This window comes from Hippocampus comes, unplaced genomic scaffold, assembly GCF_001891065.2.
Source record: "Hippocampus comes isolate QL1 unplaced genomic scaffold, H_comes_QL1_v1.1 scaffold111, whole genome shotgun sequence".
NCBI lineage: Eukaryota > Metazoa > Chordata > Actinopteri > Syngnathiformes > Syngnathidae > Hippocampus > Hippocampus comes.
The window spans coordinates 1,417,002-1,444,241 of record NW_017805698.1 but is presented as its reverse complement, the minus strand read 5'-3'; the positions used below and the strand labels follow the sequence as shown (position 1 = coordinate 1,444,241).

Here is a 27,240-nt window from a genome sequence, read left to right as displayed (position 1 = left end):
ACAAAAATGATCAATTTAAGAAGCTACAATTTGGATTTCCGCGGATCCGCGGAAAATTGCCATGTATGTAACCCTGACAGGTGAACTAAGTTGAACTTCTTTAACCTATTAACCGCACATCATGATCAAAACATGTGAATCTTGCTTTTCAACTTCATCTTAGATAACATCAAGTTATACAAAAAGCACCAAAACAGTTAACAGATGGACGTGCATTCAAAAACTTCACAGTCAAGTTAGGTTCACATGCCGACGTTTATAGCTAATTTTAGGCTTATTCTCAGATTTCACGATGAAGCTTTGGCGTCGTCCCAAAAAAAGGAGTCGATTTGATCGAGGGCGGTAGCCGTAGTTACACGCGATTACGTCATAACAGAAAATGGCTGCGCCCGACGTGTCAGAGAATCCAAGTTTGCTCAACTAGATTTGCTAAACGGGGGTAGCTAGCTGTATTTTTCGGATTAGTCGTCTGTACATGCTTTTGCATTTTGATCTCATATACCAAATACATCTTTTATCACACAATATGAGTTTACTCCGAATTTGCGGCGCACTGTGTCCGCTCCGTCCGATCGCCTTCCAGCAAAAAGACGCGTTACTGCGGTCAAAACATCCAGTCAGCGGCTTGTCTATACGACTTGCCCATGTTTGTTTTGCCAGATTGACGAGACATGTTTTCGCACACCGCGGCCTCTGCACCTCCATTAAGCCAACTAGAGACGTCACCCTGTTCCAACACGACAGAACGGGCTTCTTCCGCCTCCTCGCTGTCTTCTGCGGGGGCCAATTTATCTTCTGGTCGTACCTGGCTCACTTCGCCTACACCGGCCTGAGAGATACTGGGACCCCTCGGGAGCAGGAAAAAAGGAAAGCTCCCACCAGCACTGCTTTGGCTGGAATGTGGAGTTTTGATATGAACCTGGGATCCAGCACCTGGAGATACGGTTTCACACTGGGATGTGTGACAATAGGAGGGGGCATACTGGGACTGGGAATCCTGTTTTGTCGGCGCTCTGTCAGCCAGGTGGTTTTGCACCAAGGTGGAACAATGGTGTCAGTTACCACACAGTCACCCCTGGGTATGGGCCACGGCCGGAGAATAAAGGTCCCGTTGTCCCAGGTTGCCTGTCACGCCCACAGACAGGAGTCTCCCTCATTTATCCCCCTCAAAATCAAGGGACACAAGTTCTACTTTCTGCTGGACAAAGATGGCACTATAAACAATGCTAAACTTTTTGATGTAACTGCTGGGGCATACCGTCCTCTATAAGTTGACTCTTACATTCATGCCAAGTGGTGTAAAGATCCTACTATTTCTGTGAAAATTACAAATAAACAAGTCATTGTATTGCCTCAAGTCATGGATGGGAATGCTTATTTACTACACAACTAGCAAGGCGTTGGTTTCCTTTGTGTACAAATGTAATTGTGATTTACTTATTATTTAAAATTATTTTCTCCAAAAGTTAATCAATGGCACTGCTGTCTATACATACAAGTCAATTTGATTTGCTGTTAAATTGTTCCATTTTGGAAAGATGACATCGGGTTTATGAATGAGGAGCATTAAAACAACTGGGAACCCAGTATTATTTGTTGTGAAAACGTGTGAGCACTTCTGTGTTTAAGTTCTATTACTCTTTGTAGAGTAAATTAAAGGATGTGAATGGGAATCAGATAATCAGATGAATGACAACATTAGTGTCTGGTGTGATGTACGAAATAGCTATCCTAACAGTGACAATCGCTTTAAACATAACAGACCATCAAAATTTGAATGCGAAACTTACCCTTGCTCAAGCATTTTCATTTGTTTTCTACAATCTCCCAAGGAAGATTGCTTTTCTGCCCGTTGTGGGTCAGTTATGTTTAATAGTGACTCAATAACAGCTGAAAACAAGTCAAAGCTCACTTACATTGATCTGCTCCATCAGTATAGCATTGGTAGCCTCCGTTTCATGCAGGAGGCTGTTCATGTGCTCCAGACTGCGTGTGGCTGTGCTCAGCTTGTGAATAAGCTCATCTTTAGTGGGCTCTACAGTCCACACGAAGGGCTCTGGAGACCAAACCCAAAACAGATTAACGAAATAAATAAATGAATAAATAAACCACAAGACGCTTTTAGTCACCAGAAGAGGCTGCTGTCATAACACACGTGAGAACGTTGTCGTCCAGTTTTTTCGTTTTGTTTTTTTCCAACAGGTGTCCCAATAATCTTTAGAGCTGTGTAACTTTCTAATGTTAAACAATGCTTTGGAAATGAACAGCGCATTTGTGACTGCAAGTCATGGTTTGAACCCACCTTGCTTGGGGTCCGGTGACATAAGAAGGTGCTCCAGAGAGAGTACTGATGAAGGGGAGGTGCTTTCATTCTCTGTGGTTTCCATACCTTCACACTCCTCCCTGGCCATAGACTGGAGGTCAATTGGGGTCACTTGTCCCAACCCTGCCTGATTTTGGTCTGTAGTTCTGCGCTGAGTATCAAGGGACTTCCGGCTGGACTGGACCAACACAGAGCCTGAGGAGAGGCCATGTATCACATTTTTAACATATGGAAGGCATCCTTTTCCCAGATGAGTCAATAGTTTTTGTTTTTTTTAAAGATATATCCCATTGATTCTCTGTTCAACAATGTAATTGTGATTTACTTATTATTTAAAATTATTTTCTCCAAAAGTTAATCAATGGCACTGCTGTCTATACATACAAGTCAATTTAGTTTGCTGTTAAATTGTTCCATTTTGGAAAGATGACATCGGGTTTATGAATGAGGAGCATTAAAACAACTGGGAACCCAGTATTATTTGTTGTGAAAACGTGTGAGCACTTCTGTGTTTAAGTTCTATTACTCTTTGTAGAGTAAATTAAAGGATGTGAATGGGAATCAGATAATCAGATGAATGACAACATTAGTGTCTGGTGTGATGTACGAAATAGCTATCCTAACAGTGACAATCGCTTTAAACATAACAGACCATCAAAATTATGACATCGGGTTTATGAATGAGGAGCATTAAAACACAACTGGGAACCCAGTATTATTTGTAGTGAAAATGTGTGAGCACTTCTGTGTTTAAGTTCTATTACTCTTTGTAGAGTAAATTAAAGGATGTGAATGGGAATCAGATAATCAGATGAATGACAACATTAGTGTCTGGTGTGATGTACGAAATAGCTATCCTAACAGTGACAATCGCTTTAAACATAACAGACCATCAAAATTTGAATGCGAAACTTACCCTTGCTCAAACATTTTCATTTGTTTTCTACAATCTCCCAAGGAAGATTGCTTTTCTGCCCGTTGTGGGTCAGTTATGTTTAAAATAGTGACTCAATAACAACTGAAAACATGCATTGTAAGTGAATGGGAATCAGATAATCAGATGAATGACAACAATAGTATCTGGTGTGATGTACAAAATAGCTATCCCAACAGTGACAATCGCTTTAAACATAACAGCGCTCAGCTTGTGACTAAGCTCATCTTTAGTGGGCTCTACAGTCCACACGAAGGGCTCTGGAGACCAAACCCAAAACAGATTAACGAAATAAATAAATAAACCACAAGACGCTTTTAGTCACCAGAAGAGGCTGCTGTCATAACACACGTGAGAACGTTCGTTGTCGTCCAGTTATTTCGTTTTGTTTTTTTCCAACAGGTGTCCCAATAATCTTTAGAGCTGTGTAACTTTCTAATGTTAAACAATGCTTTGGAAATGAACAGCGCATTTGTGACTGCAAGTCATGGTTTGAACCCACCTTGCTTGGGGTCCGGTGACATAAGAAGGTGCTCCAGAGAGAGTACTGATGAAGGGGAGGTGCTTTCATTCTCTGTGGTTTCCATACCTTCACACTCCTCCCTGGCCATAGACTGGAGGTCAATTGGGGTCACTTGTCCCAACCCTGCCTGATTTTGGTCTGTAGTTCTGCGCTGAGTATCAAGGGACTTCCGGCTGGACTGGACCAACACAGAGCCTGAGGAGAGGCCATGGATCACATTTTTAACATATGGAAAGCATCCTTTTCCCAGATGAGTCAATAGTTTTTTTTTTTTAAGATATATCCCATTGATTCTCTGTTCAATGTCATTTCCATTCTCTTGTTTTATGTAATTACAACATAAGGGGGCAGCAGACACAAATTTAGCTGGTCCACACTGTCACCGGGTAGGAGAGAAAAGAGGGGGTTTAAGAGTTGGTGGACAACAGGGACTATTGTGATAAATGAACCAGGATGACGAGTTCAGCAAACCGAAGCCTTCCCCTCTCCACCTAAAAGGGTGTGTACAGAGCAGGCAGAAGGTATTTACTGTGTAGGTTTAACACTCACAAGAGCAGTCTTGTCTTAATACCTCTAAAAAATATAAATCCACACTACATTGTCATCTTTAAAGAACCTTTTAATACTTAACTAATCTTGTGGCTAGTGAATTATATAAACATCAATGATGCAGTATTAAAAAAAAAAACAGACATGAGGAGGACATGTATTTAGCTTGCATATTCATGAGCTCTGAATTACGATGTCCATGCACTGCCTACCAGTAAATCACATAAAACCTTTGTCATTGAGCTGCGATAAAATTCAAACAGGGTGGCAGACTGAAATATGACTTTGGTTTGCACTAACATAGGGCCCATCTTCACAGCCTGGCATGCATGTGCGAGCCACTAATGATGCGTCTGTCCAGATGTCACAGTGAGCTGCTTGCCACACTGAGAGGCGGGATCGGAGCAGAGCAGTCGCCAACACCTGACGTTTTCCAAGCCCATGCTGTGCGTGTGTGTTTGCTGTTTGACTCCACGCGGCAGCTGTGTGGGAAGTGATGAATGAGCTTCCAACCGATAAACACACAGACGACCTGCCATCCGTACTTCTCTCTTGCATCATTTCTCTCGTGGAATTAACAAGATAGAGAACTTCAAAACCTTGATCATTTCTTTGGGACCAGTGTTGTCTTTTACAGCAGATGGTCCTGTTTTGGTTGTCCTGTTGTCTGGGATATTTATTTCTTTTTTTAAGCACTACTTTCAGTACATTTTTTTATATCGTGTTTGGAGCAAACATTACTTCAAGTAATCCAAGGCATTTTCTTGCACATCCTTTCTCCACACATTGAAATAGAAATAAGACCAGTGAAGAAGAAATATCATGGATCAGGTTCAAATTGGTCCAGCATACTCACTGTTCTGACTCTGCAAGTTGTAGAGCTGCTCCTCAACACGAGTCAGCTGACCCTGCAGCGTCTCAACTGTGGCACGATGGTCATCCTGCAGCTTCCTCAACTGCTCCCTGTGCGTCTGTCGCTGGGTCTCTATTTGGTAAGATGAGTCAGCTTGAGCCTGCGCCAACTCTGACCGCAGGTCCCCGTTTTCAGACTGCAGCGACATCAGTCTGGCAGAGGAGAGGGAGCAGGAATATGACAGAATGCTTTCGTGTATTCAGAGTAACCGGCCGGGTTGAGGACATTATGTCAATGTATGGGCAAGGGCAAACGAGAAACAGGGTATGACTGTACTTGGGTGATCAACATGGTTGTACTTTATATTACATTCCATATGAAAGATGGTTAACTTCTACCATTAGATAACTGAAAAGAGCTCACCTCTCTCGGAGGTCGGCCTCTTTGCTAACATTTTCCTGCAGGATTTTGTTGTGTCGCTCTAACAGTGTGTCATGTTCAGTCTGGAGCTGCTGCAGCTCTGCAGTGCTGCTTTGGAGATTCTGCTGGCTTTCTCCCAGTCTGGACTTCAGCTGGTCCACCTGAGTCAACAACTGCTCTCTGGGAGAAACGTATACACATTCATGTCAGTCGTCAAATTGAAGCATCTTTCATACAAATTACAAATGCTATGTGCATCTTGTGGCAGGATGTTCTTATAACTGGCCATGTAATGGTGATGGTCTTTTTTTTTTCTCAGCATTTTTACCTTTCAAGCCTGCTGCCGTCGCTTTCACCCTGCCCACTGAGCTTGCTCTTTTGCTGTTTTAGCACATTGTGCACTCGAACCTTATAACTCTCAAACTCCTCAGCGGTTGCCACAAGTTCAGCCTAGAGAGAACATACATAATGGACGAATATATGATAAATAAGCCAATTGATTGCTTTCACAAGAACATTTTGCTTAGCATGGTCATTGCTGTTGAGATGTGAATTTGAGTCTGTGTGTGTGTGTGTGTGTGTGTGTGTGTGTGTGTGTGTGTGTGTGTGGGGGGGGGGGGGTGCATCGTAAAGACCTTTAAATATTGGTGATAAGGATGAAATGGTTTACGGTTTAGTAATAATAAAATGTGAATTAAAGTAATGAAAACAAGTTTGCAACAGTGCAAAGTCATCAAAACCTTTCTTTTTAATGTTTGTTTGTAATAAAGTAGTAAAGGAAGAGACTAAATTACAACATCCCGTTAAGTAATTTCAGGATACTGTATTGTTCCAGCGCAGGGGGAAACCAGTGAGTTGATCCATAGAAATTGAAGATGGGAATCAAAAAATACAGGAAAAGCTAATGTTTCAATTAGGTTGTATGAATGTGTTTGTACCTTAGCAATATCTCTCTCCTGTTGCAGGCTGTCAAGCCTTTGCTGCAGAGAGCTTCTGGTCCTTTGCTGTTGCTCCAGTGCAGACCTGAGCTGGTCCTGCAGATGATGCCGCTCAGTGGTCAAGTCACACACCTCGATCTCACATGAAAACAAACACACAACGTAATGTGTTAATTTTGGAGGTAAATTGGCAAACAGCGATATTAAAGATGACTTACTTTGGTGCTTTCTAACTGTTGCTGGTTAGCCTCTAGCTCTCCTCTTAACGAGGCCTGCAACAGTGCGAGGGAGTTTTCCTGTTTGTGTGAAAACGTCAAAAAACGTAACGACACATTCTCAGTTACTATTCCCAACAACAAGCCCTTTACAAAGAGTACAACCACGTAAGGTTACATTATTAGCATTCATCAGACGCAAAAAGTGGCATCCAAACAGACCTGCTTCTTGGCATCAGCCAGCTCTTTTTTAGATTTGACCAGCAGCTGTTTGATATTGGACGTTTTCTCTTCCTCTTGGTTCAACTGGGATTTCAAAGTTTCTGGTCACATAAAAAGATAAATAACAAGGTAACAGACTAAAGCTGTCACAAAGAAGTTCAGTGCTAAAGACGTGGAGTCCACATGTTTACATATGATTGTTTCATGAAACACGAAAAGTGATAAAGCCACAGATTTGTTTGCATTATCATTTCATAGTATATTTGCTTTTACTTTAGCGTAAGCCTAACCTATAAGACCAAAACATTGATGTATAATAAATCTCATATGTATTGTAATACAGATTAATTTACGTATACCTATGATTGACTATCACATACAACTCGATGGAACAGAAAAATTGTGATCCCTTGAACCACAAATAACATGCTGTGATGTTCGAGGTAAAACCGACTTGCCCTCCTTGCTGTAGCTATATTACGGTACTATCACACGAGAGGAAATGGGCGAGAAGGAAAGAGACATCTACAGGTCCCAAATTATTGAAGAACATGAATGATATCAATATGACTGAAATGACGTGGAAAGCATGAAACATACCAGTTTCTTGTCTGAGCGTCTCCTCCTTCTCAGTCAATTTGGTTATTTGAGCCTTTAACACCTCAGAACATTCATCTTTTTCAGAAAGCTTGGCGTTGAGTTCTTTGACCAGACGTTCATAGTCGGCCATCTCCATGTCTAAGAGTGAGTTCTGCTGTGCCTCCTACTCAGAGAACAGAAGCAGAGACGGTAAATTATCACTGAAATGTTTTGTATGGATGGTACTTATATTACACTGGTGTTGTGCTGCAGTCGGTTTCAGCATTACACGTCCCAGCAGCACTAACAATGTAGACAGGACACATTGAAAAGCCAGCCCTCCCGGCGGCCTTCGTGTAAATTTCTGTTCTCTCAACGTCTCAGCTAATGGAAAAGCAGGAGCACTTTCATTTGCTGGGGGCTAACATTTGCTCTCTTTCTCTCTCTGGATTGCTCTCGCTGTAGCTGCAGGCCGGCCATCACCGGTCACTACATTTGACTGGAGAATTCCTCAGAGACAGCAGAGTTCTAAAAAGCTATGCGTCTGAGTGAATTGTTGGACCTTGCGTAGCTGTTCCAGCTCCTGGGCAGTGTGCTGCGACTGCTGTTGCTGCTTGCTGAGCTGGGCTTTAAGCTCATCCACATCCTTCTTGGCACTTGACAGCTCCTGAAACACACACACAGTTTTATCCGTATATGTGCATTGATCATTTTTCTTTTCAATCAACTTCAGTAAAAATACTAAGTGTGCATGGTTATTCTGTACATGGCTGCATACAGTTCACGGGCGCAAAGGACCAAACCCTGCGGTGAATAGTGAAAATCAGCAAGTAATTGAGGCCCTTGACCAAAAATGTTTGTAATTTCCTTTAGATGCCACAAGGTGGGGGTAAAGCACTACCAATGTCTAAATGAAATTCGTCAACTCACTTCTACCTATTTCCTGGACACCACACGGCTATGTGGGGATTCATTGTATTAGATTTTGTAATGGAAGAAGAGTAAGACTGTGTTTGACAAAATGGGACTTGTGAAGACCCTCTTAAGAAAATGGAAGGATGGATTGTACGCAGAAGGCATAAACTCGAAAACAGAATAAAGATTTGCAACAATGTGATTATCAACACTTGATGATTCAGTCAATCATGTATCATTTAATTGATTTCACTTTTTGTCTCAACAAATTGAAATTTTAAACAAACAATATAAGTGGCAAATGTTTGGCAGAGAAACATAAATCATGGTCATGGTTTCTACCTTGATCTTTTGTTCTTTCATTGCCTTCTCGGCCACGAGGTCTCTGTCTAGCCTGTCTGAATGCTTTTGCAGATCTTGGATCTGAGCTTCTATCTGCTTCACCATGCTCCTGGAGGTTTCCAAAGCAGCCACAAGGTCCTCCTTCTCACTGCTGATCAAGTCGACCTGGAAATCAAAACATACTCCAAATCATGAAATGTATGCCATTTCAAGGGTTTGTTTTAACTATATCAGGTTATCTTTGGTATTCTTGCAAACATCTACAGTCATAAGCTTTTTTTTTTTTTGCATTGAACCGTGGTGATTATTTATTCAGTTAAATGTTCCCGTTTTATATATATATCTTCTGAAATCCACTGAGACACTAAACGCTGAGAAACAACAACAAATTGAATGGTTCAGATGCAAAATGCTAATGAGCGCATTTCTTCTCCATCTACACAACATTTGAAAATCCCTCATGCAAATCTGACAGCAGCAGACTCTGTGGGCTCCCTCTGCAAGGAACACTGAACCAGCAACCGGCGTCTACTCATCATCTGTCAGCCAAATAGTGACACTTCGGTTGGTAAACGGAGATGTCCAGATGTACTCTAAATTCCCTGACTGGCTTCCAGTCTGCCTTCTACCCTTGAGACCAATGAGCGCACGCAAAAAGAAACCAGCTCTTTGGAAAAAGGCACTGCGCTGCCGTGCGGCAGATGGAAGCTTTACCGTGCTCCATTTACTTGCCTGTGGTTCTTACTGCAAACAGACAGTTATGACTTTGGGCGAGAGGAGCATTCAGTCTACATAAACCAAAATCCTCCCGGGCTCACCCACTCAAATCTGATAGGCCATTTGTGAGTGCCGCACTGCCAAGCACAACTGGGCAAAGTGTCACTGGCTGCAAATAGGCTGCAAAAAAGTGACATATGTGAGCGGTATTGGAGGAGTGTTAGCAGGATGAAGGAGCACTTCCTTACTCGCGTGGGCGGTTTGTTATTTGTCCACAGTAACGTGTATGTTTGTGATTTAACGTGTATTTGTGTTACCTGTCTGACAGCACTGGTGAGGTGCTTGGTCAGGTCAGCGATCTGTCGCTCTGCTGCCTGCACATTCTCTTTCTCTTTATCCAGTTGCGCCGTCTGTTTGTCGTAATCGATCTGCAGGTTCTACACGTGCACACGCACACACACATTCACATACAAAAACACGACACAGGCAGAAGAGCTCATTGAAGGAAAATGATATGCATCTCAGATATTACTCGCATTTACGTTTGAGTTGGGGACACGATGATACGACTCAATTATTTTGTTTAGACTGAAAGGAGTGTCAGGAAGGGGGGGCAGGTTATGGAGACAGCTGGGATTACTCAATTTGTTTGAGATGTTTTTTTTCGTCTTACCAGTCACAAACATAATGCATAAAATGGCTTTATGCCACTCTTGACTGTTTAATTCAGGTGCATGTTATTTTCATCATGAGATTAATTCCGAGAAATTCTAATTTTTATAAAAAAAAGAAACGTATTTAACATGATTTTTTTAAATCAATGCCTCTTTATATTGTTCTTTTGCTTTTGGCTTGTCCCAGTAAGAGTTGCCCCACTGCATCTTTTTCCATCTGCATCCTCCTCTCTAACACCAATTGCCCCAATGTCTTCCCTCACAATATCTATCAACCTTGCTCTTAGGTCTTCCTCTAGATCTCTTGCCTGGCAGCTCTGTCCTCATCATCCTTCTACCAATCCACTCACCATCTCCCTTCTGGATGTGCCCAGGCCATCTAAATCCGCTGTATCGAATGTGCTATTCACCTCCGTACCGCACTCACCACTGTGCTGGATTATTGACCATTAAGTATCTGAAGTCCTTCTCCCTCGCTAGCTGTTCCTCCCTGTAGCCTCACTCTTCCTCCCTCACCAGTCTGTCTCACTCTTGCTTCTCTCCATTACCCCAACTGCTCTCTGCTTTCACTGCAGATCAGATTGTAATCTGTAAGCATCATAGTTCATCTGAATTCCAGTCTTAAAATCAATCCTTTTTAAATTTTCGTGAAGTATATTTTCAGCGCATTGTTTATTTGCTATTTGAATTTAAGATGATGATTCTTGTCTTGTTCAATGCTCATTGGAGTCTCCATCTAAAAAATTAATAATGATGGGCTCCTGGCCAGTAAACTTGGTCACAGGCAAAAGTCTGTTGGTCTTGGATCACTGATTAAAAATAATTCAGAATGTGAGTTGGAGGATGCCTTTGCAGTTTCCTGTGCAACCTAAGACAACACCTTGTAGCCTTCAGCACTATGGATGATGTCCTTCATTGAGATGTTCAATTTCTCTCGCTCTACTTTTAGAGATGCTATTTCTTCCTTGAAGGTTGCAACCTGCAAAAGAAAATTGTACAAAACACATTTTAACAATTAATAGTGAGGTCGTTTTGAACTGAGTTTACATCAGTTTCTTCAAGTCATATAAATTATTCATTGTACCTCTTTTTTAGTGGCGTCCAGCTCTTTTTTTGCTTTGACAGCCACTGCCTTGATTTTGTTAATCATCGCATCCTTCTCTTTGTTGTCCTTCTCCAATTCATCTGAAAGAGTTCTCAGTAGTCAAACAATAATGCTCCAAAAATCAAAGAATGACAGAAAATCTGTCAACAACAGTTTTTCTCTAAAAGGAGACCATAACCCACGTGTTTTTTTTTCATCAAAAATGAAAAGCGTATCTAAGATAAAGAAGTGGTAAACACAAAAGATGATAGTGTTTGGTTTTGCATAAGCCTCTACTGATGGGACAAAAAAAGGCCCAAGGCTGCTAAAAAAAAAAGGTTTGGCTTGAAAGAGAAGACCATACCTATTTTCTGTGTAATTTCCATGGATTTTTTTTCTTCGGAAGCAGACTCTGCCGCAGAATTCTGAAACAATAACAGGGTAAACAGAGAAAAAGAAGATACCAAGACAATTACAACATAAAACTTTTGTCCACCCTTCTTCAAATGGACCTCATAAAAGCAGACAGAGTGGGAACATGAGGAATCTACACTGACCTGCAGCGCAGCCATCTCAGCCCTTAACTGTGATATTTGTGAGTCCTTGTCCATCAACCGTTCTTTGAATTCTGCACGTTCTCTCTCCAGAGCGTCAATGTTGGCTTGTGCCTTTTCTTCCTTCTCTTGGGACATCAGATTGATTTGTTCTTGTAACATCTGATTCTCAGCACACATCTTCTCATTGAGTGACTTCATATCATTCAGGTCTTTCAGCAGACCTGCTGTATCCTTCATCGTCTCCTCCAGGTTGGCTCTCAGCATGTGATTCTCCAGCTGCAAAGCCTGCAGCTCGTTTGGCATCGCCTCTGAATGTCTTTCTCCTCGAGCCTCTTCAAGACTGCTCCTCAACAGGGTTCTCTCTTTTTCCAGCTCTTCTACGCGTATTTGGAGTTCTGCCATTTCTTCTGTCTTTGTGTTTTTAAGTGTTTCACACTGAGCTTCAAGTTCTCTCCCAATATTGTGAGCGAGTGCTACTTCTTCTGTCAGAGAATTCACTGCTGCTTCAAGATCACTTTTTTGGGAAGACTGTTGCTCCAGTTGAGCTTCCACGGTGGCCAACTTGGAATTCAAAAGTTCTTGCTCTTTCTGGGTTTCGGAAAGTGTAGTTAAAGTCCCTTCTAGTTTTTTATGGAGGCAAGCATTTTCTGAGGAGATGTCTTTAATAGTCATCTCTGAAGAGGATATAGCCTCCCTCAATCTGCTAACTTCTTCTTTCAGGCTTGCCTCCATCTCATCCCTCTCCTCCTTTAAAACCTGAATTTCACTCTCTTTCTCCATTTTCAACATTTTCAACTCCCTTTCAGTCTCTTCCTTCAGTAGTTGTGCTGCTTGCTTCTCCTCGAGCAGGCCCTCAGTGTCTTTAGCATTTTCACTTTTTAGGTTCTGTATCTCCTCCTCTTGAAGCTGAAGCAGGGCTTGCGTTCTGTCTCGATCCTCAGTCAGTGTATTCACCATCTCATTCAGGTCTTCAGTCATGTTTTCTTTTATTTGCAGTTGGGAGAGGATCTCTTCATTCTGCCTGGTTAGCTTTTCCACAGACTGATTGAGCTCCTGTGCTAAGGCTGTTTGTTTCTCTGCAGCGGACTGGAGTTTCTGCTCGTCAGCAGAGTGACTCTCAAGTTTGATCTTTAGGTCATCCACAGTCTCCATTAGAAGATTTCTCTTCTCTGTAATCTCTCTGACTTTTGCTGACAATTCTTCATTCTCTTGGCGGAGTTGCTCTGTCTTGTCTTGGTGGTTTTTAACAGCGTTTGGCCCTTGGTCCTTCATGGCTTTGTACTGGAGAACAAAATCGTTTGTTTTCTGACCTAGTTCTGATTCCAGGTTTTGCAGTATCCCCTTTATGTGGTAGAAGTCAGCGAGAGCGGAGTCCCTCTCTTGCGTCAAAGCCTCACAGTGGGACCTGAGCTTCGCTTGCGTATCTTGTTCCGCTGAATTTTGGTCTTGGAGTGGCTCCTTAGAGTCACATGACGCATTTGTTTCAGACTCAACAGTCATGACATTTCGGCTTGTTGTTGTTGGGTCACTCTCCCGAATCATCTGCAGCTCATTGATTTTGAAGTCCATCTCCTCTTTCTCCATCTGGAACTCATCCTTGATTCTCTCCAGTTCTGCCTCCAGCTCGCTCTTCACATTACTGAGCAGAGTGAGCTCATCTTGTAACATGGTGTTTTGAGCACTAAGGTCTTCCAGGGCTGCTTTCAGTTTTCCATCTTGTGTCACCTCGCCATCAACATGGCTGGAGTCAGCCTGACTGCATGCAGACAGCGCCAGCATCTTGGCGACCCCTGAACTGCGACCAGGTTCTTCATCTTCTTCCTGGACATCCTGGAGGTAGCTATCTGGATAAATAAAAGTGCTGTTAATTGGAAACATTTGCTTCTTTCACACGGGCATTTTAAGCCTGGTTTTTCCACATCTTTTGCTCTTGACTCACTGTCCTGCCTGTGAAGTACCAATACAAAATGGGGAGTTGGAAGTTGACCATCAATTTTCCAGCCGTCTACGTAATATCAGAAGCATTTATCTTCAATGAATGAATGAATTATATTTTATTTTCGAACATGTATAAAAAGAAAAAAGAAAAAGAAACTACAACATATCAACAAAACGTAGCATGTACAGATGTTCAGAAAAAGGGGAAGGAAGAAGTATAAACTTCTACCCCTTTTTAATTTAATTGTATTTAATTTAATTGTACAACACTAAATAGCATTGCAATTTTACATAGAAATATAAATATATGATATACATTAGTATATTATATATTCATACTACACATACCTTGTAATCACATCCATATAGCGGTATAATGAACACAAAATACATAAATATCAATGTAAATACAAAGTTGTACGTATAATTTTCACTCTTATTTGAACCTACATCTCAATTCCAGTTACACATTTCCCCTTCTCAATAACCTCTCTTAAATGCAGAATTGCTTTTGTTTAAATTAGCATAATAATAATAATAATAAGAAGAATTTGCTCTGAGATGACACCCCAAAGACATACAACTTATATGGCATTTAAATTCGGCTTGTTTTTTTATTTCAATTTCAATACAACTTATATGGCATTTAAATTCGGCTTGTTTTTTATTTCAAATTCTCCAATGTGCCATTAAGCACCTTTTCAAAGTCTTTGTCTGCGCGCCAGTGACTCACTTCTAAGTTTGGCCGCAAAGTGAGCAGAGGTCAGCTGCTGAACACTGCTAAACTGTGGATAATGTGGCCCAAAACATTTGCATGGTCAATTTCAAGAGAAATTGCTCATACAAAACCAATCAAATGACTCTGAAAACCAAAAGTTTGAAATTGAAATTTGGTGTACCTTTGAGGGCCAGCTGCTCAGTCAGCTCTTCCTGGAGCAACAGAAGACGCTCCCTCTCAATCTCACAGTCCTCCTCCAAAGCCCTCAACTCCTCCTCATGCTGAATACTTCTCTGAGTTAACTCCTCTTTTAGGTTCTCTATCTCTTGCTGGGCTTCAGTCAGCTCGGTCTGGTGACTGTCTTGCAACTCAGCAATCTCTTTGTGGTTTCTCTCTTGGATTGCTTCTAATTCAGCTTGTAGAGTTTTAAGATGAACTTCCAGGGAGCATTTGTCCTCTTCTGGGTGGCATTTCCCACTGCTTTCCTCAGTGAGGTTCGGTTTCGCTCTTTCACTGTCTATCTCCCTATTACTGTCCACTCGCTCTTTCAGTAATTTCTGAAAATGTGCAATTTCTTCTTCGTGTTTACTGTGGGATTCCTCAATGTTGGCGTTTAGAACGTCAATCGTCCTTTTGTTGTCTTCTATAACACGTCTTAGTTCTGTGATATCATCCTGCAAAGAACAAAGCGTAACTGTTGGATTCAGTTCGACACAAGTTTGCGCCAATCTTTTGATCTTACAAATGGATGCAAAAATGTGAAACAAGCAGAAATTAGTCCATCACATTAAGAGTACGTTGTCTTAAAACTGCAATTTGAAAAACTTGGCATTTCAGTTGACCTCTGCAAGATGCTTGGTGCGCTCCAGTTCTTTACGAGACAATGCAAGGCTTTGCTGGGTTTCTGCTTTCTCCAGTAATAATGCATCCATCCGCCGAGTCAACTCCTGTCACATACAGTACAAGATTGATTAATTATATAATATTGGTAGGTGTACAATAATGAATTTCTGATACAAAACATTCAAACCTGTATTAATGTGGAGTCATCTGAAATGTTGGTAATGTTTTTGAAATGTTCTTTAAGGGCTTCAACTTCTTTCTCTAAATCTGGAAATACACATCAGGTCAAATGCTGCTCGAGCCTCATTATCTCCAGCCCAACAATAATAAGCATGTGATCACCTGCACATCTGTTCTTCATCTTTTGGAAAACAGCCATCTGCTTCTTTGTAAATTTAATAAGATCATCTTTGGACAATGTGTCCAGCTAAGTGTAGAGCAGGAAGAAACAACAAGACCATTAAACAAAATCAGTGTATCATCGTCTGCACACATTAGGACAAAAAAAAAATGCTTAATGTATTTGGGTCTAACACATTACAAATGCACAGTAACCTTTGACTTGGGTGCACCAGCTGGCGGTGAAGCCACAGATTCAGCTACTGTGCCACCAGGGTCCTATGAAAAAGCAATGTCGGGTACAAGAAGCAGCAATGAAACAAATAATATTTTAATACAAAATATATATGTCATTTTCAGTGTTTTATTGGGCATTCACTTTGATCATTAGGGGCAAAAGAAAAATGGCATTTTAGAAGGATCTTCAGACTGTTTTCAAGCATTTTTTTCTCTTGGTTATTTTTAGATTTGGTCTCAAGACAAGTACATTTATTCACAAACTCTGTTTTATTATTTTGTGTGTGGATTATTTAAAACTTGATGGGTGAAATGTAAAATCATCCGATTCTGGAATGACCCATATAGATACATAATGGTAATACACCAAAATAAAACCGAAATATCTGTAATGTCTCAACATCAGACTTGCTTTTCTTCACTATGTCACCAGATTTGTTTTTCAAGTTCGGCTTTCAACACGAACAAGCAGAAAATAACAAAGTGTGCTTTGAGACCAAGTTATCCAGCTTCACGTCTATTGTAGCATCCGCTCAGATAAGAGTATCTTTGGTTGACGATCTTGTTGAGTATTTCTATCACTGGTGTTGTAACTGAATGTCGCTAAAGCTAGTTCCAAGTCGTTCACTTACCTCCATTTCAGTCTAGAAATTGTTTAATATCGTCGAAATCACCTCGCAGCCACCCCGCGATCACAGAAAAGCTGACCGTACACGGTATATGAGATATATTCAACAATGTCCGATTTATATTCAACAATGTCCGATTTGTGGCCGATTTAAAACGACATAAATGCTATTGTTTTGGTTTTTAGAAGCGCTCCATGGTGTTAGTGGATTACTTCCGTAGTCGTCACACTAGTGTCGTCACTACGTCCTTCGTCACACCCCTCACGAGGACGAATAAAGGAGCGGCTGTTGTTTTCGGAATATATGTGCTTCTTTTGAAAATTATTAGTAGTCTGTCACAACTAACACTGATACATTTAGATTTCTTATCTGCTTCATCTTACGTATAATGAAAAAAAAACAATGTTGAAATTAAACTTTTACACTACCGTGTGAATTTCTATTCACTCAGTCACTCAAAGGTGGGCGACCAGCGTTGCGTCTCTTCAGCTGGGGTTGGTCTCTTGGTGCCTTGCTTCAGGGCATCTCGGCAGGAGTCAAGAAGCAGAGCAGCAGTCCTCCTCTAACTAGTTGCTGTTTTATTTTATCTTATTTTATTCTGCAGTGAGACTTGGACACCGCGACCCTCCAGTTCCAAACTCCAAGTCCTTACAACTCAGCTATTGCTATGTTTTATTATGGTTTGACATAATATGTAAATTACTTGTTTAATTTCATTTTTAAAGGACTGTCTAAACCCCACACGCAATTGTACAATAGTTCAACACATAATTTAATCCCTGGTCATAAATGAATCAGTAAAAGGACACACTCTTTGTAAGCATCGCAAAATTGCTGTCATTTTTGTGTTCGCAATGACCTGCAAGGCTGGAAAGATGTACTATGCTGTCGTTAACAGGACTGAAAGGAAGGAGTGTTTATGCGCCCTGATGCTACAAACCTGATGGATGCTGTAGCAGTGCCTCGGTATTCCCATCACGTAAGCGCAAATTTCATCTACTGAATATGGAGACTGTTTTGACATGAATGATAGAAGAACTGACAGAGGGAGTTTAACAAGATGCCTCTCATCCTGACAAGTATTGGATGCAGTGGGCAGAGGGGCAGGCGCTTTGCTGACTCCCTGTCTCTTCTGGAAGAGACCATCTCTGTAGCTACGTCCCCTCCCCCCTCCCGGGTCAGACCCATCAATCACAGCCAGCTGCTTTTCCTCCCTGGGTATTGAGCAGTATTTTGCTGTCGTGTTTTTTTTCCTCCTCCACTCCAAAGTTGTCATTTTGGGAAGGCTTTGTGGTAATATCTGACGCTGGCAATGAATGGCCTTGTCAACTTTATATGTTGAAGGATCCTCTTATTTTCTCTTTTGCTTTAGGCAAACACTGAAATGGTGGAGAACTGGACTGCATCATGCTGAAGCGACGACAAGCCAAAGAAAAAGTTCAACTCACGCATCCTGCGACACTCCCTCAGAGGTGTCGTGTGGATATGTTTATGTCTCATAGGATATACCCCGATTTCGAATCACTTCCCCAAATTCAACTCTTTTGGTTAAAAGAAGAAAACAAAAAGGATTCTGTGATCAACCCAATCCAAGTCTCACTGAAGAGTGTAAAGCAGTGAATTTGTCAAGCCCTCTTGACCTCCTTTCGGCCTACTTCTCCTTTTGCCCCTCCATTCGAGTGCGCTCCACTTCCTTCCAATCAGTGAAAGGTGACTTTGTGAGGGGGGTGGGGGGTGTTGTTGTTTGCTTATGTCACTGACCCCCTTGAGTCTGATCAAAGCCCTTCACAATGATTCGTTAGCCCAACTAAGCTGGATTACTTCAGTAAACATCAACACGCACCACCAACTCCATATAAGTTTAAAGAAATGACTGCTCATCGTAAGTTGAAAGTGAAGGATCATGACAACACTGCGTTCAGTCTTTGCATATGTTTCCATGACTTCACATTTCCTTCACTGCCGCCTGCATTTGTTTTCTTCCTGACATTTTTCTCCCGTAGACTGGCAGCACCGTTAATGGAGCTGACATTTTAACATATAGCTTTGACATTTCACTGTGTTATTGTTGGAACTGAACCCACGATTGTTCTTTTCAGTTTCGACCTCGAGAGAGTGCGTTTCCCTAAATAAAGATCAACGCTTAAACTCCCCAATGATGAATGATATGTCACCGGCTCGGATGTTTATTAATGATGTTGGCTTGTTGCATAATAGGCTAATGGTTAATAAGGCATACGTGTTGTAAAATCAAAAGAAAGTCACCTTTCATGGGAAAGTACGATGCTAGGAGCGTGACTAGGGTTATTGATTTAAACATGTATACAAAGTAGCGTTTTTGAAATACAGTAAAGTGATCACATTATAGACTGAACTACATACGGTACAGATAATATACATGAATGTTCAAACACTTTAAACACAAAGAAGCAAACAGGCTCCATACCGACACATGACCAACAAGTCTGAAGTCTTTCTATTATTGATGATGCCAGCAAGTGAGCTGGGCATCTGATCGTGCAACTCCAAAGAGTGTGGCTGACATTTAAGCCGATGGTTATTGACTACAGAGAAGGTGATGTTTTAAAATGTCTATTACATGTCACACGAGTGAAATCACTTTTCAACTGTTGCTTCTCTTCTGTATTTATTCTCTGCTCTGGTATCACCCTGCCATTGTGTTAAATTGGCCGATAGACGCGAGGAATTTAGTGGAAAAGAAAGAAAGAACAACACGGGCAGCAGTTTTATCTTCCGTGCCTGTAGACTGCCGGTGTGTTGATTATAAATCGTTTGGTGCCTCAGCAGGAGAGCAGCACTTCATCAAGACCAGCCAGCGCAACCTGCATCCGTCTTTAAGCAAACGACTAAGCCTTGATTACCGGTGCTTGCTTTGGACTCACCCAGAAAGTGCCCTAGTGTTGACCTGTTTGCACAACATTTTGCACATCCCGTGTAAATGTTTGATGAAACATTTTATATGTTTCAGGTACGAAAGTTTCATGTTTGCACACAAGGCATATTCCCGGATGTCTGCAAAAACATTGAGTCAGTCCATGATGTTGTCCTGCCACAAATTCATACAATGGAAATGTACTTAATTATAGAAAAAGTGCAATCATGTTTTGTTTTCTCCCAAATAGCGTTTAAAGCCATGCTGCAGCCACGTCAGGGCACAGCACATAGGACTTTATGATGTGTAACACATTACACATTAAGATGACATTAGCAGTATGAGTCTCTGAGTTTGGAACTGTATGCTTTAAAAGCCACACAGAAAAATAATTAGCTTAAACTTGATCAAGTGATAGGTGGGGTAGCTTTATATATGTGTGTGTGTGTGTGTGTGTGTGTGTGTGTGTGTGTGTGTGTGTGTGTGTGTGTGTAAATTACCGAAAGAGTTTGCAGCACAAGAACAAGACTTTGGAAAAAATATGAAGAAGTGCTTTAACAGACTTGAATCATAGGTATGGGGGGCATAGTTTTAAAGATGGATTTAAAAGATTTTGCGCTGCACTTAAAAGAATTTGCATTTGGGTCTAACTTCAGTTCTGTTGGAAGCTCATGTCATTTCTGTGCAGCATTACAGCCAAATGCTGATTCACCATGTTTGCTTTAAACTCTGGATTCCACTAATTGAGCCGAGTTTTGACCTCATATCCCAACTGGGTTTATGTTCAATTTGCATTTCTTTAATGTGTCCAAGCCATTCCGTGATTTATAGAGCAGTATCATAGAAGAAGCAAGCAAGAAGCTAAGAAGTGAAGCAAAAGAGAGCAAAACATCGGGTTTCATTGTTCTTAAATTGCACTCATGCTCTTTTATCCAACAAATGTAGTCTTCACCAATGTATGCTGTGTGTCAACCACTTCACAGAACACTGGTATACACACATTTAAGTGTGTCGTGGTGGAGTACAATTTCTACATTTCCCGTAATCCCGCATTACAATGTTTTTATTCCATATTTTGAACACATTTCCAGTGTTCAGGTGACTTATTAATAAAACATCGGGGTCCCTTCAAGGTCGCTGGAGAGTCAGTTATTCATCAGTGTCATTGTAAGCTAATGTGTATGTGTTATTCACTTAGCTGACCAGTGGAGCCTTGAAGTGACAGCCCCGTTAAATACATGGACCTCTTAAAACACACACTCACATTTCTACACTAACACCCACACCAGCAACCCCGTGCTGGTGTTATTGACAACAGTGGATGCAACGCAGTTGCTTATTGCTGACAGTGATTGGGTTCACCAAGTACAACCATTCACTACGTCACCGAAATAAAAACTTCTTCACTGCGTCACCTCTTCTTTCAGTCTCTTCATCTGTCAGCCTAGTTGAGAATATAACCGCTGTCCTGAAGCCGTGTGTACGTGTGTGAACAGCGTACATATCGTGTCTGCATGTCGAGAAAAAAGAATCCCAGCTTGAATGAATTTCACGTGCGCTGTCTCACTTTCAATCAGAACTAATGGAAGTTTTGGCTTAAGGTCAGCCCATCGCTCAGCAGAAATCGGATTGCAACATTCCCACAAAGACTGGGCCAGCCACGAACACATTAAATGTTACGTAATTTACAGTCTCAGACCCATCTCGCAGTAACACATCGTGTCTTTATTTGAGCTGATGACACATATGTATTTCAAAGTATATTTGGATTGTTTTTAGGCTATAATAAAGGTTCACAAAAGTTTAGATGATCATATTTTATTAATAATATCATGGGAAACGTGGATGATGTGCATTCTCTATGTGTCAATTGTCATGCAAAGAATTGGTAACTCATTTGGCCCAGCAGAAATTAAAAGACCTGATTCAGCACAAATGTCCAAAACTAATCATTACGACTCCTTCATGACACCTAACAGCATGTACTTAAATATACCATGGATGATAATTATTATGATTTCCAATACCAAGAGGTATAATTATGCTGCATAAGGCAAATAGATTGGGAACCATAGGCGAGTGTTTCAGCAATTAAGGCACATCAGTCACTGTCAGAATGCTGGGGCTGAACTGTAGAGGCACTCCATTAGTGGAATTACAGCAGCCTCACAGTACAGTACTCTAAAGAGAGACGGGGATGCTAGCGAAGTTAATGATCCTCAAACGCAAATTTAGCACTTATGTCAGCCAAGAAATGCACAAAAGTATGTGAATGCTGGGAGATACACATTCCCACTAATAATACAGACCGATCTACACTGTGATGCATGTGCATGTCCATGTGCAAGTGTGTGGTTCAAAAGTCAAGGTGTTATGTTCATTTCTAGAAAGCAAGGTGGTGCTTATCATCATATGTCATGATCCTGTCCTGTTTGCTTTTTTTTCCCCCCAGTCACAAGCTGGAGAGTAGGCGTTCCCTCATGATCCACACTTGACACTAATCATCCTTGTTTCTTAGCTGCCTTTAAAAGCCATGCCTCGCTGATCACTGGCTGTCAGATTATTAAACCTTGCTCGTGACTCCAAGTGTGTTAATTTGGTAGACGTTCTTGACATTATTTTCCCCTCATAGATTTTTGCCATGTTAGTGCATTGTATTTTTCATGTATTTTCTTGATGTATATTCTCTGTTTGTATTCTCGTGCATTGGATTCTCTTCTCTTTTGAGTTGACAAGCAATTTACTAATATTTTTATGTATTTTACTGTAAAAAATATATGTGGGATGTGTAAGAAAGCAGACCATAAACCAAGCCACGTTTTGGGACTTTAAATTCTCCAAAACCGACCATGACGCTCTGCTTACTTGTTTTAAGTGGGTCTGGATGAAGTTGTTTTATGGTGGTGGAGACAATTTATCAATTATTTTATGTACGAGTCGAAGCAGCCATTCATCAATCTGAACCGCTTATCCTCATAGTACAAAATTATTTTATTGAATGTCCCTGGGATGATGTTAGAGTGTTAAGAGTTTAAGACGCAACCCTCGTGAGGATAAAGCGGTTCAGATGATGGATGGATATATCCATCCATCCATCCATTTTCAACACCGCTTATTCTGACTTTTGGTTGAAAGGTGTGATAACTCTTGAACTGGTCGCCAGTCAGTCACAGGGCACACATAAAGACAAACAACTATATGCACGCACATTCACACAGTCAATGAGTGGGAAACGATCCCACGCTGCCCACACATAAGTCGTCAGACGAGTGTACCACTACACCATCAGTGACTTGGATGGAGAACTACAAAGGTGTTGTCTGCCTGACTATGCCACACATAACGGCAGTGTGTTTACTGGTACTTGGCAAAAACGGCGACACAACAAAAGTAGTAGAATGAGTCCGTTGAATGTGAATTGCCCTGAATTGTCTTGACTGATAGGCCTACCTGATCCTCTAATTGTATTTTACTACGTGGCTAGTTATTTTCCGACCTTGAATTTTCAAAGAATCTCTTTGTGACATCGACGCTGCACTGACTGTCTCGATCATACATAACAATTTCAGTTCTCTTTCATACAACGTCGCAAGATGGGAAATGTTTGTATTTGTACCATGTTCCTAAAAAGCTCTCATTGCAACAGTTTTAGGTCTAAATAAGGATGGCATTTCAGGCTTTGGCATTTCCACACATGCGCCTGACCTGACATGGAGGGAAATGTCAACACCAGCAAGGTAACATTTAATTTACTTTCAATTAGTTTAGTTGGTGTTCAAGGTCAGTTGTTGTAGAAAATAGTAATTCAATCTATTTTTCGATAATTTAATGTTTCTGTGACTTTCTTCATTTTGCGATGCCATGCGTGATCCAAAATCTGAAAGGCCAGCTTCTGTCAGACTGAACCCTGCCAACCCTTACCTGAATGCCAGTGTGAGGGCTCTGATGGAGGCCAGGTCGACCGCGACAGGAGAGGTTTTTTCACTAAGGAGGCTCCATAAAGGCTTGTGGGAGTGGATTGGCCTCTTGGAGAACAGCCAGTCTCAAGTTCATCAGGGAGATGTTTGGGAAGAGGACCAGACCACAGAGGAGGACACTCGGAAATTACATCCAACTTTGGCAAAGAAAAAGCAAGAAAAGTTGAGTCGGCCAGTCCAGGAAGCTATGAAAAATGAAACAAGGCACCTACAAGACCAGGAGAAGTTGAAGATGAATGTGAGCCTTGAAGGGGACAAGAACCAAATCTTCATATCTGAGATTAGACGCCTTCAGGTATGCTGCCTCAGCTGATTATTTTACTGCAGAGTAATTATATGAATGCAATTAGTGTATGTCCTGCCTTTGTTTTAGCGACTGCTTGCCTTTCAAGAGAAGCAGGGGAAGAGCAGGAGAGGGAGCAATGCACAGAAGAAAAATTTAGAAAAACAAGAAACAAAAATAAAAAAGTGGGGCAGTGAGAGAAATGATTTGATATTGCTGTTGGAAGTGGTATACAGTGCATTATTGAGTGTTTCGCCGACCATCATCGGTTCCGTAGCTGATGATAGGAGGGAGGATAAGAAGTCAAAAAAGTAAACAAGACAAATCAATAGCAAAATCAAATAAAAGTGAAGGAGAAACTGAACTGTGTATGCATTTCACTTCACATTCAATTGCTTCATCCATGAGGTTGAAATGATGTCTGAGGACAGACTCATTTTCTTTAGTGAATGAATGAAAAGGCAGCATCTATTGATTTGATGAAAAAAAATAAGACCAATCGATAATTATAGCATGTGTAAACATTTGATCACATTTTGAGGTGATGCTTTGGGGGGCAGCCATATATATAATTATATTAACTGCGAAAAATAATGCCACGTTTTGATTGACCCTGTCAGAGTGTAACTTCATGACATTGTGCTGGTAAATCGAATGAAAATATTTTTTGTCATTGTCTGGCATTCCACCAGTGAAAACAACAACAACAAAAAAAAAAAAACTTGTAAGATTACCCAGCTAGAAATAAAAAGATTTGTGTAAAAGAAAATCCTACCTATAAAAGCATTACATACAAATGAAATGTCCACTATGTTAACAATATGCTGCTGAAACATTCAGGTCATTTTTATAAAGATGAAACGCAAAGTTACCATGTTCGTGATATCAAAGGTCAAGTGGCTGCTTAGTGATAAATATCGCAGTTCACCTCAAGTCCGCGTATAATCATTCAAACGGAACCCCATAGTCTACATCTCAGCTCTCTGGTCCAGTCAGAGACTGTAACTCCAACCATTACTCAGCTTGAATGTTCCTTGTACTTTTAATACCTTTTTTGTTTTCTCTGCTGTATTTGCACCATCTACCATTTTTTTGTGACCGCATGCGTGTGCTCATCAAAATGAACAACTACTCCCTGACCAAATTCAATCTCCCGAGACCCAGACATCGATAATATATTAGTGGAGCAGTTAGAAGCCTAAAGATATCAGTATTGATCGCCTAGTTAGGTTGGGCTTGTTTGAGGTTGGAGACAAATAGCCTCTCTGTCTCTCTTAAGGAACCCATTTCATGGAATGAGTCACTTCTTCAACATGTGCTGCCGCTGCTGTAATTCTTAAGCGCCACCGAATGACAATGTGAGGCTAAACGAAAAAACAGGACTGCATCTCCCCACCAACATTCGTGCCATTATTCTATATGAGTGCTAAAGGACTTGACAGGCCAGAAGGGATTCATACCTCTGATTTGGGCATGTGTCAAAATGCCACAAGTGGCGTATCCATCACACTGATGAAAAACTATTTTTCCCAATATGAGAGAATGGCTTCCTTCCCATTTCAAGAGTGGGGCGATCAATTCTATTTTATCTTTTTTTTTTTTTTTTTTGTAATACTTGTTCTTTGTCATATAGGATCAGTGCAAGGGATCATTTCCGTGCCGCGGTTAAATGGCAAGCTTTGAAGGTTGCATGCTAATCGTGCCATTATTCTCTCTGGATCGTGGATCTTGCTTTAACTGAGAATTTTTTGAATCACTTTTCATCTGGTTAATATGATAAATGTGTTTTATTTAGTTTCTCTGAACTGGGAAATCTGGAAAATCTTTGCTTTGGACTTATGCAACGGTTTGACAAAGGCCATTTTCTGGTGATGCATATCCAGTGTCAAAAATAAAGGCCTTATTATGCACGCTTAGATGAGTTGTGCGGAAGATCTTGGTAAGACCTAACCTCACCCCAATCAAGCACATGCAAGATGACTTAGAACAGTCATTCAACTCTTCCCAGAAGCTGTGGTTGCTGTTGCAGTTTTAAAAGGGGAAACCTCATATTCCACTTTCACTTCCCCTTCGCTAAATAATGTCGCATAGAAGTCAGAAGACAGGTGCACCAGTATGACACCAGCCCCATTTTGGTTAATATAGGTCAGCTTTTGTATTTAGAGCAGACTATCCTTTCGAAGCAGGCCCATCTCAGTTAGTCTGGAGTTGTGTGTGTGAGCGTGCGTGTTTTTCAAGCTCCACGGCTCTCAGTCTGCAGGGCTTTATGCTAATGAGCTAAATGCACTCTATACTCTCACTGCCCCCAACCAAAACCCACTTTGAAAGTGACATGGATCATGTGCTTTTCTGGAAGTAATTTCAACATGCAGACAAACATGGGCCGCACTCTTCAATGAAGGATAGTAAAACAATGCAATCATGAGCCAAAGATAAAATATGTAAAGTAATCAGAGATCCAAGTTTTCTTTTTTGGAATAGAGGCAAGCAAATAATCTATAGACGCAGTGATCATCCCCTTTGCCGCAAACCTTTTTCAAGATGGCATTTAATGAATTCTAAAGGACATGAAGAACAATACAACTGTGATTAAATAATGACAGTGTAAGAATATAAATAAAGCAACTGATCCTGATATAACGACCATTCCTCTGCATTTAAATGGGGTGTTTCAACCCACAGGACCAATCAATTGGTAAATGGATTAGCTCATGTTTAGATTTAATTACCATTCCCCATTCAGAATGGGTAATGTGATTAGCATTTGCCGTTTCCTGTGCAGAAGGAGAACTGGAATTACAGCTGTATTACAAACAGCAGCGTCTTAGCTGGAGCTTTTTATATTTTACTGCATTGTGAAAATACATTGTTTGCGGACATGTCTACAATTTAATGGGCAAGCATTTCTGACTGAGTGAATTTCCATGCTTCAGGCGGCTGGTTGTCAAGAAATATTTCATGACAAACAGGATTCGACATTTTTAAAATGTCTGGTTATTCTTGAAATGATTTGACAGGGAGAAGACACGATGCCTCTCCTGTAAATATGTCCCAGTGTGATATATTAATGAAGTGTTGCTCACATGATTCTCCTCATTTACAAATGCGCTCAAAACAAAGGCTGTCAGTGTTTTCATTTCCAGTATGTGTATTATGTACTGTACACATACAGTATCTCTGCTGTCAGCATTAACAAGCTCACGCTCGACTCACTTTCTCTTGTTAATGAATCAATTATTCATCTCAATTCTCAATAAGTAATGTGTGTGTCCAATTAGCGAGAAGTTATGAGGCCAGGGATTCCACACACTTTACTGCACTGTATGTTCTGGCTTTGTTGTCATCACACAGCAGAGTTACAGACCAATACACGTGCACAAACACAAAGTCAGAACCGATAGGTGAGCTACTCGAGTCAGACATTCGTGGTCGATTTAAAACTAAAACAATCAGCATCGGTGAAGAAGCATCTGCACTTGGCCGATGTTCTTTTCACTATTGTGTGTGTGTGTGTGTGTGTGTGTGTGTGTGTGTGTGT

At 41.0% G+C, this 27,240-nt stretch overlaps 2 protein-coding genes across 2 annotated transcripts in view; one reads left to right on the top strand and one right to left on the bottom strand.

Moving 5' to 3' along the window:
• The window catches only part of gcc2 (GRIP and coiled-coil domain containing 2), an 18,989-nt gene extending 2,204 nt beyond the window's left edge, over positions 1-16,785 (bottom strand). Inside the window, exons 1-22 of the mRNA XM_019882409.1 lie at positions 16,553-16,785; positions 15,900-15,962; positions 15,687-15,771; positions 15,532-15,611; positions 15,344-15,448; positions 14,683-15,175; positions 11,846-13,689; positions 11,653-11,713; positions 11,289-11,389; positions 11,085-11,183; positions 9,848-9,967; positions 8,814-8,978; positions 8,119-8,223; positions 7,578-7,740; positions 6,978-7,078; positions 6,759-6,836; positions 6,541-6,678; positions 5,931-6,052; positions 5,606-5,782; positions 5,186-5,394; positions 3,760-3,975; positions 1,917-2,056 (exon numbers count right to left, since the gene is read on the bottom strand). Of these exons, the coding sequence (XP_019737968.1) occupies positions 1,917-2,056; positions 3,760-3,975; positions 5,186-5,394; positions 5,606-5,782; positions 5,931-6,052; positions 6,541-6,678; positions 6,759-6,836; positions 6,978-7,078; positions 7,578-7,740; positions 8,119-8,223; positions 8,814-8,978; positions 9,848-9,967; positions 11,085-11,183; positions 11,289-11,389; positions 11,653-11,713; positions 11,846-13,689; positions 14,683-15,175; positions 15,344-15,448; positions 15,532-15,611; positions 15,687-15,771; positions 15,900-15,962; positions 16,553-16,558 (4,671 nt within the window). The 5' untranslated portion in view covers positions 16,559-16,785. The remainder of the gene's footprint in view (positions 1-1,916; positions 2,057-3,759; positions 3,976-5,185; positions 5,395-5,605; positions 5,783-5,930; positions 6,053-6,540; positions 6,679-6,758; positions 6,837-6,977; positions 7,079-7,577; positions 7,741-8,118; positions 8,224-8,813; positions 8,979-9,847; positions 9,968-11,084; positions 11,184-11,288; positions 11,390-11,652; positions 11,714-11,845; positions 13,690-14,682; positions 15,176-15,343; positions 15,449-15,531; positions 15,612-15,686; positions 15,772-15,899; positions 15,963-16,552) is intronic.
• Positions 204-1,390, top strand: tmem223 (transmembrane protein 223). The gene has a single exon (XM_019882408.1). It carries the CDS (start codon positions 476-478, stop codon positions 1,268-1,270), a length of 795 nt encoding a protein of 264 aa, XP_019737967.1. The 5' UTR covers positions 204-475; the 3' UTR covers positions 1,271-1,390.
• Positions 16,786-27,240: the final 10,455 nt, after the last annotated feature.

Bases quoted from the DNA above. Each gene is read 5' to 3' on its own strand.
- tmem223 (XM_019882408.1), top strand. From the start codon at position 476: ATGCTTTTGCATTTTGATCTCATATACCAAATACATCTTTTATCACAC.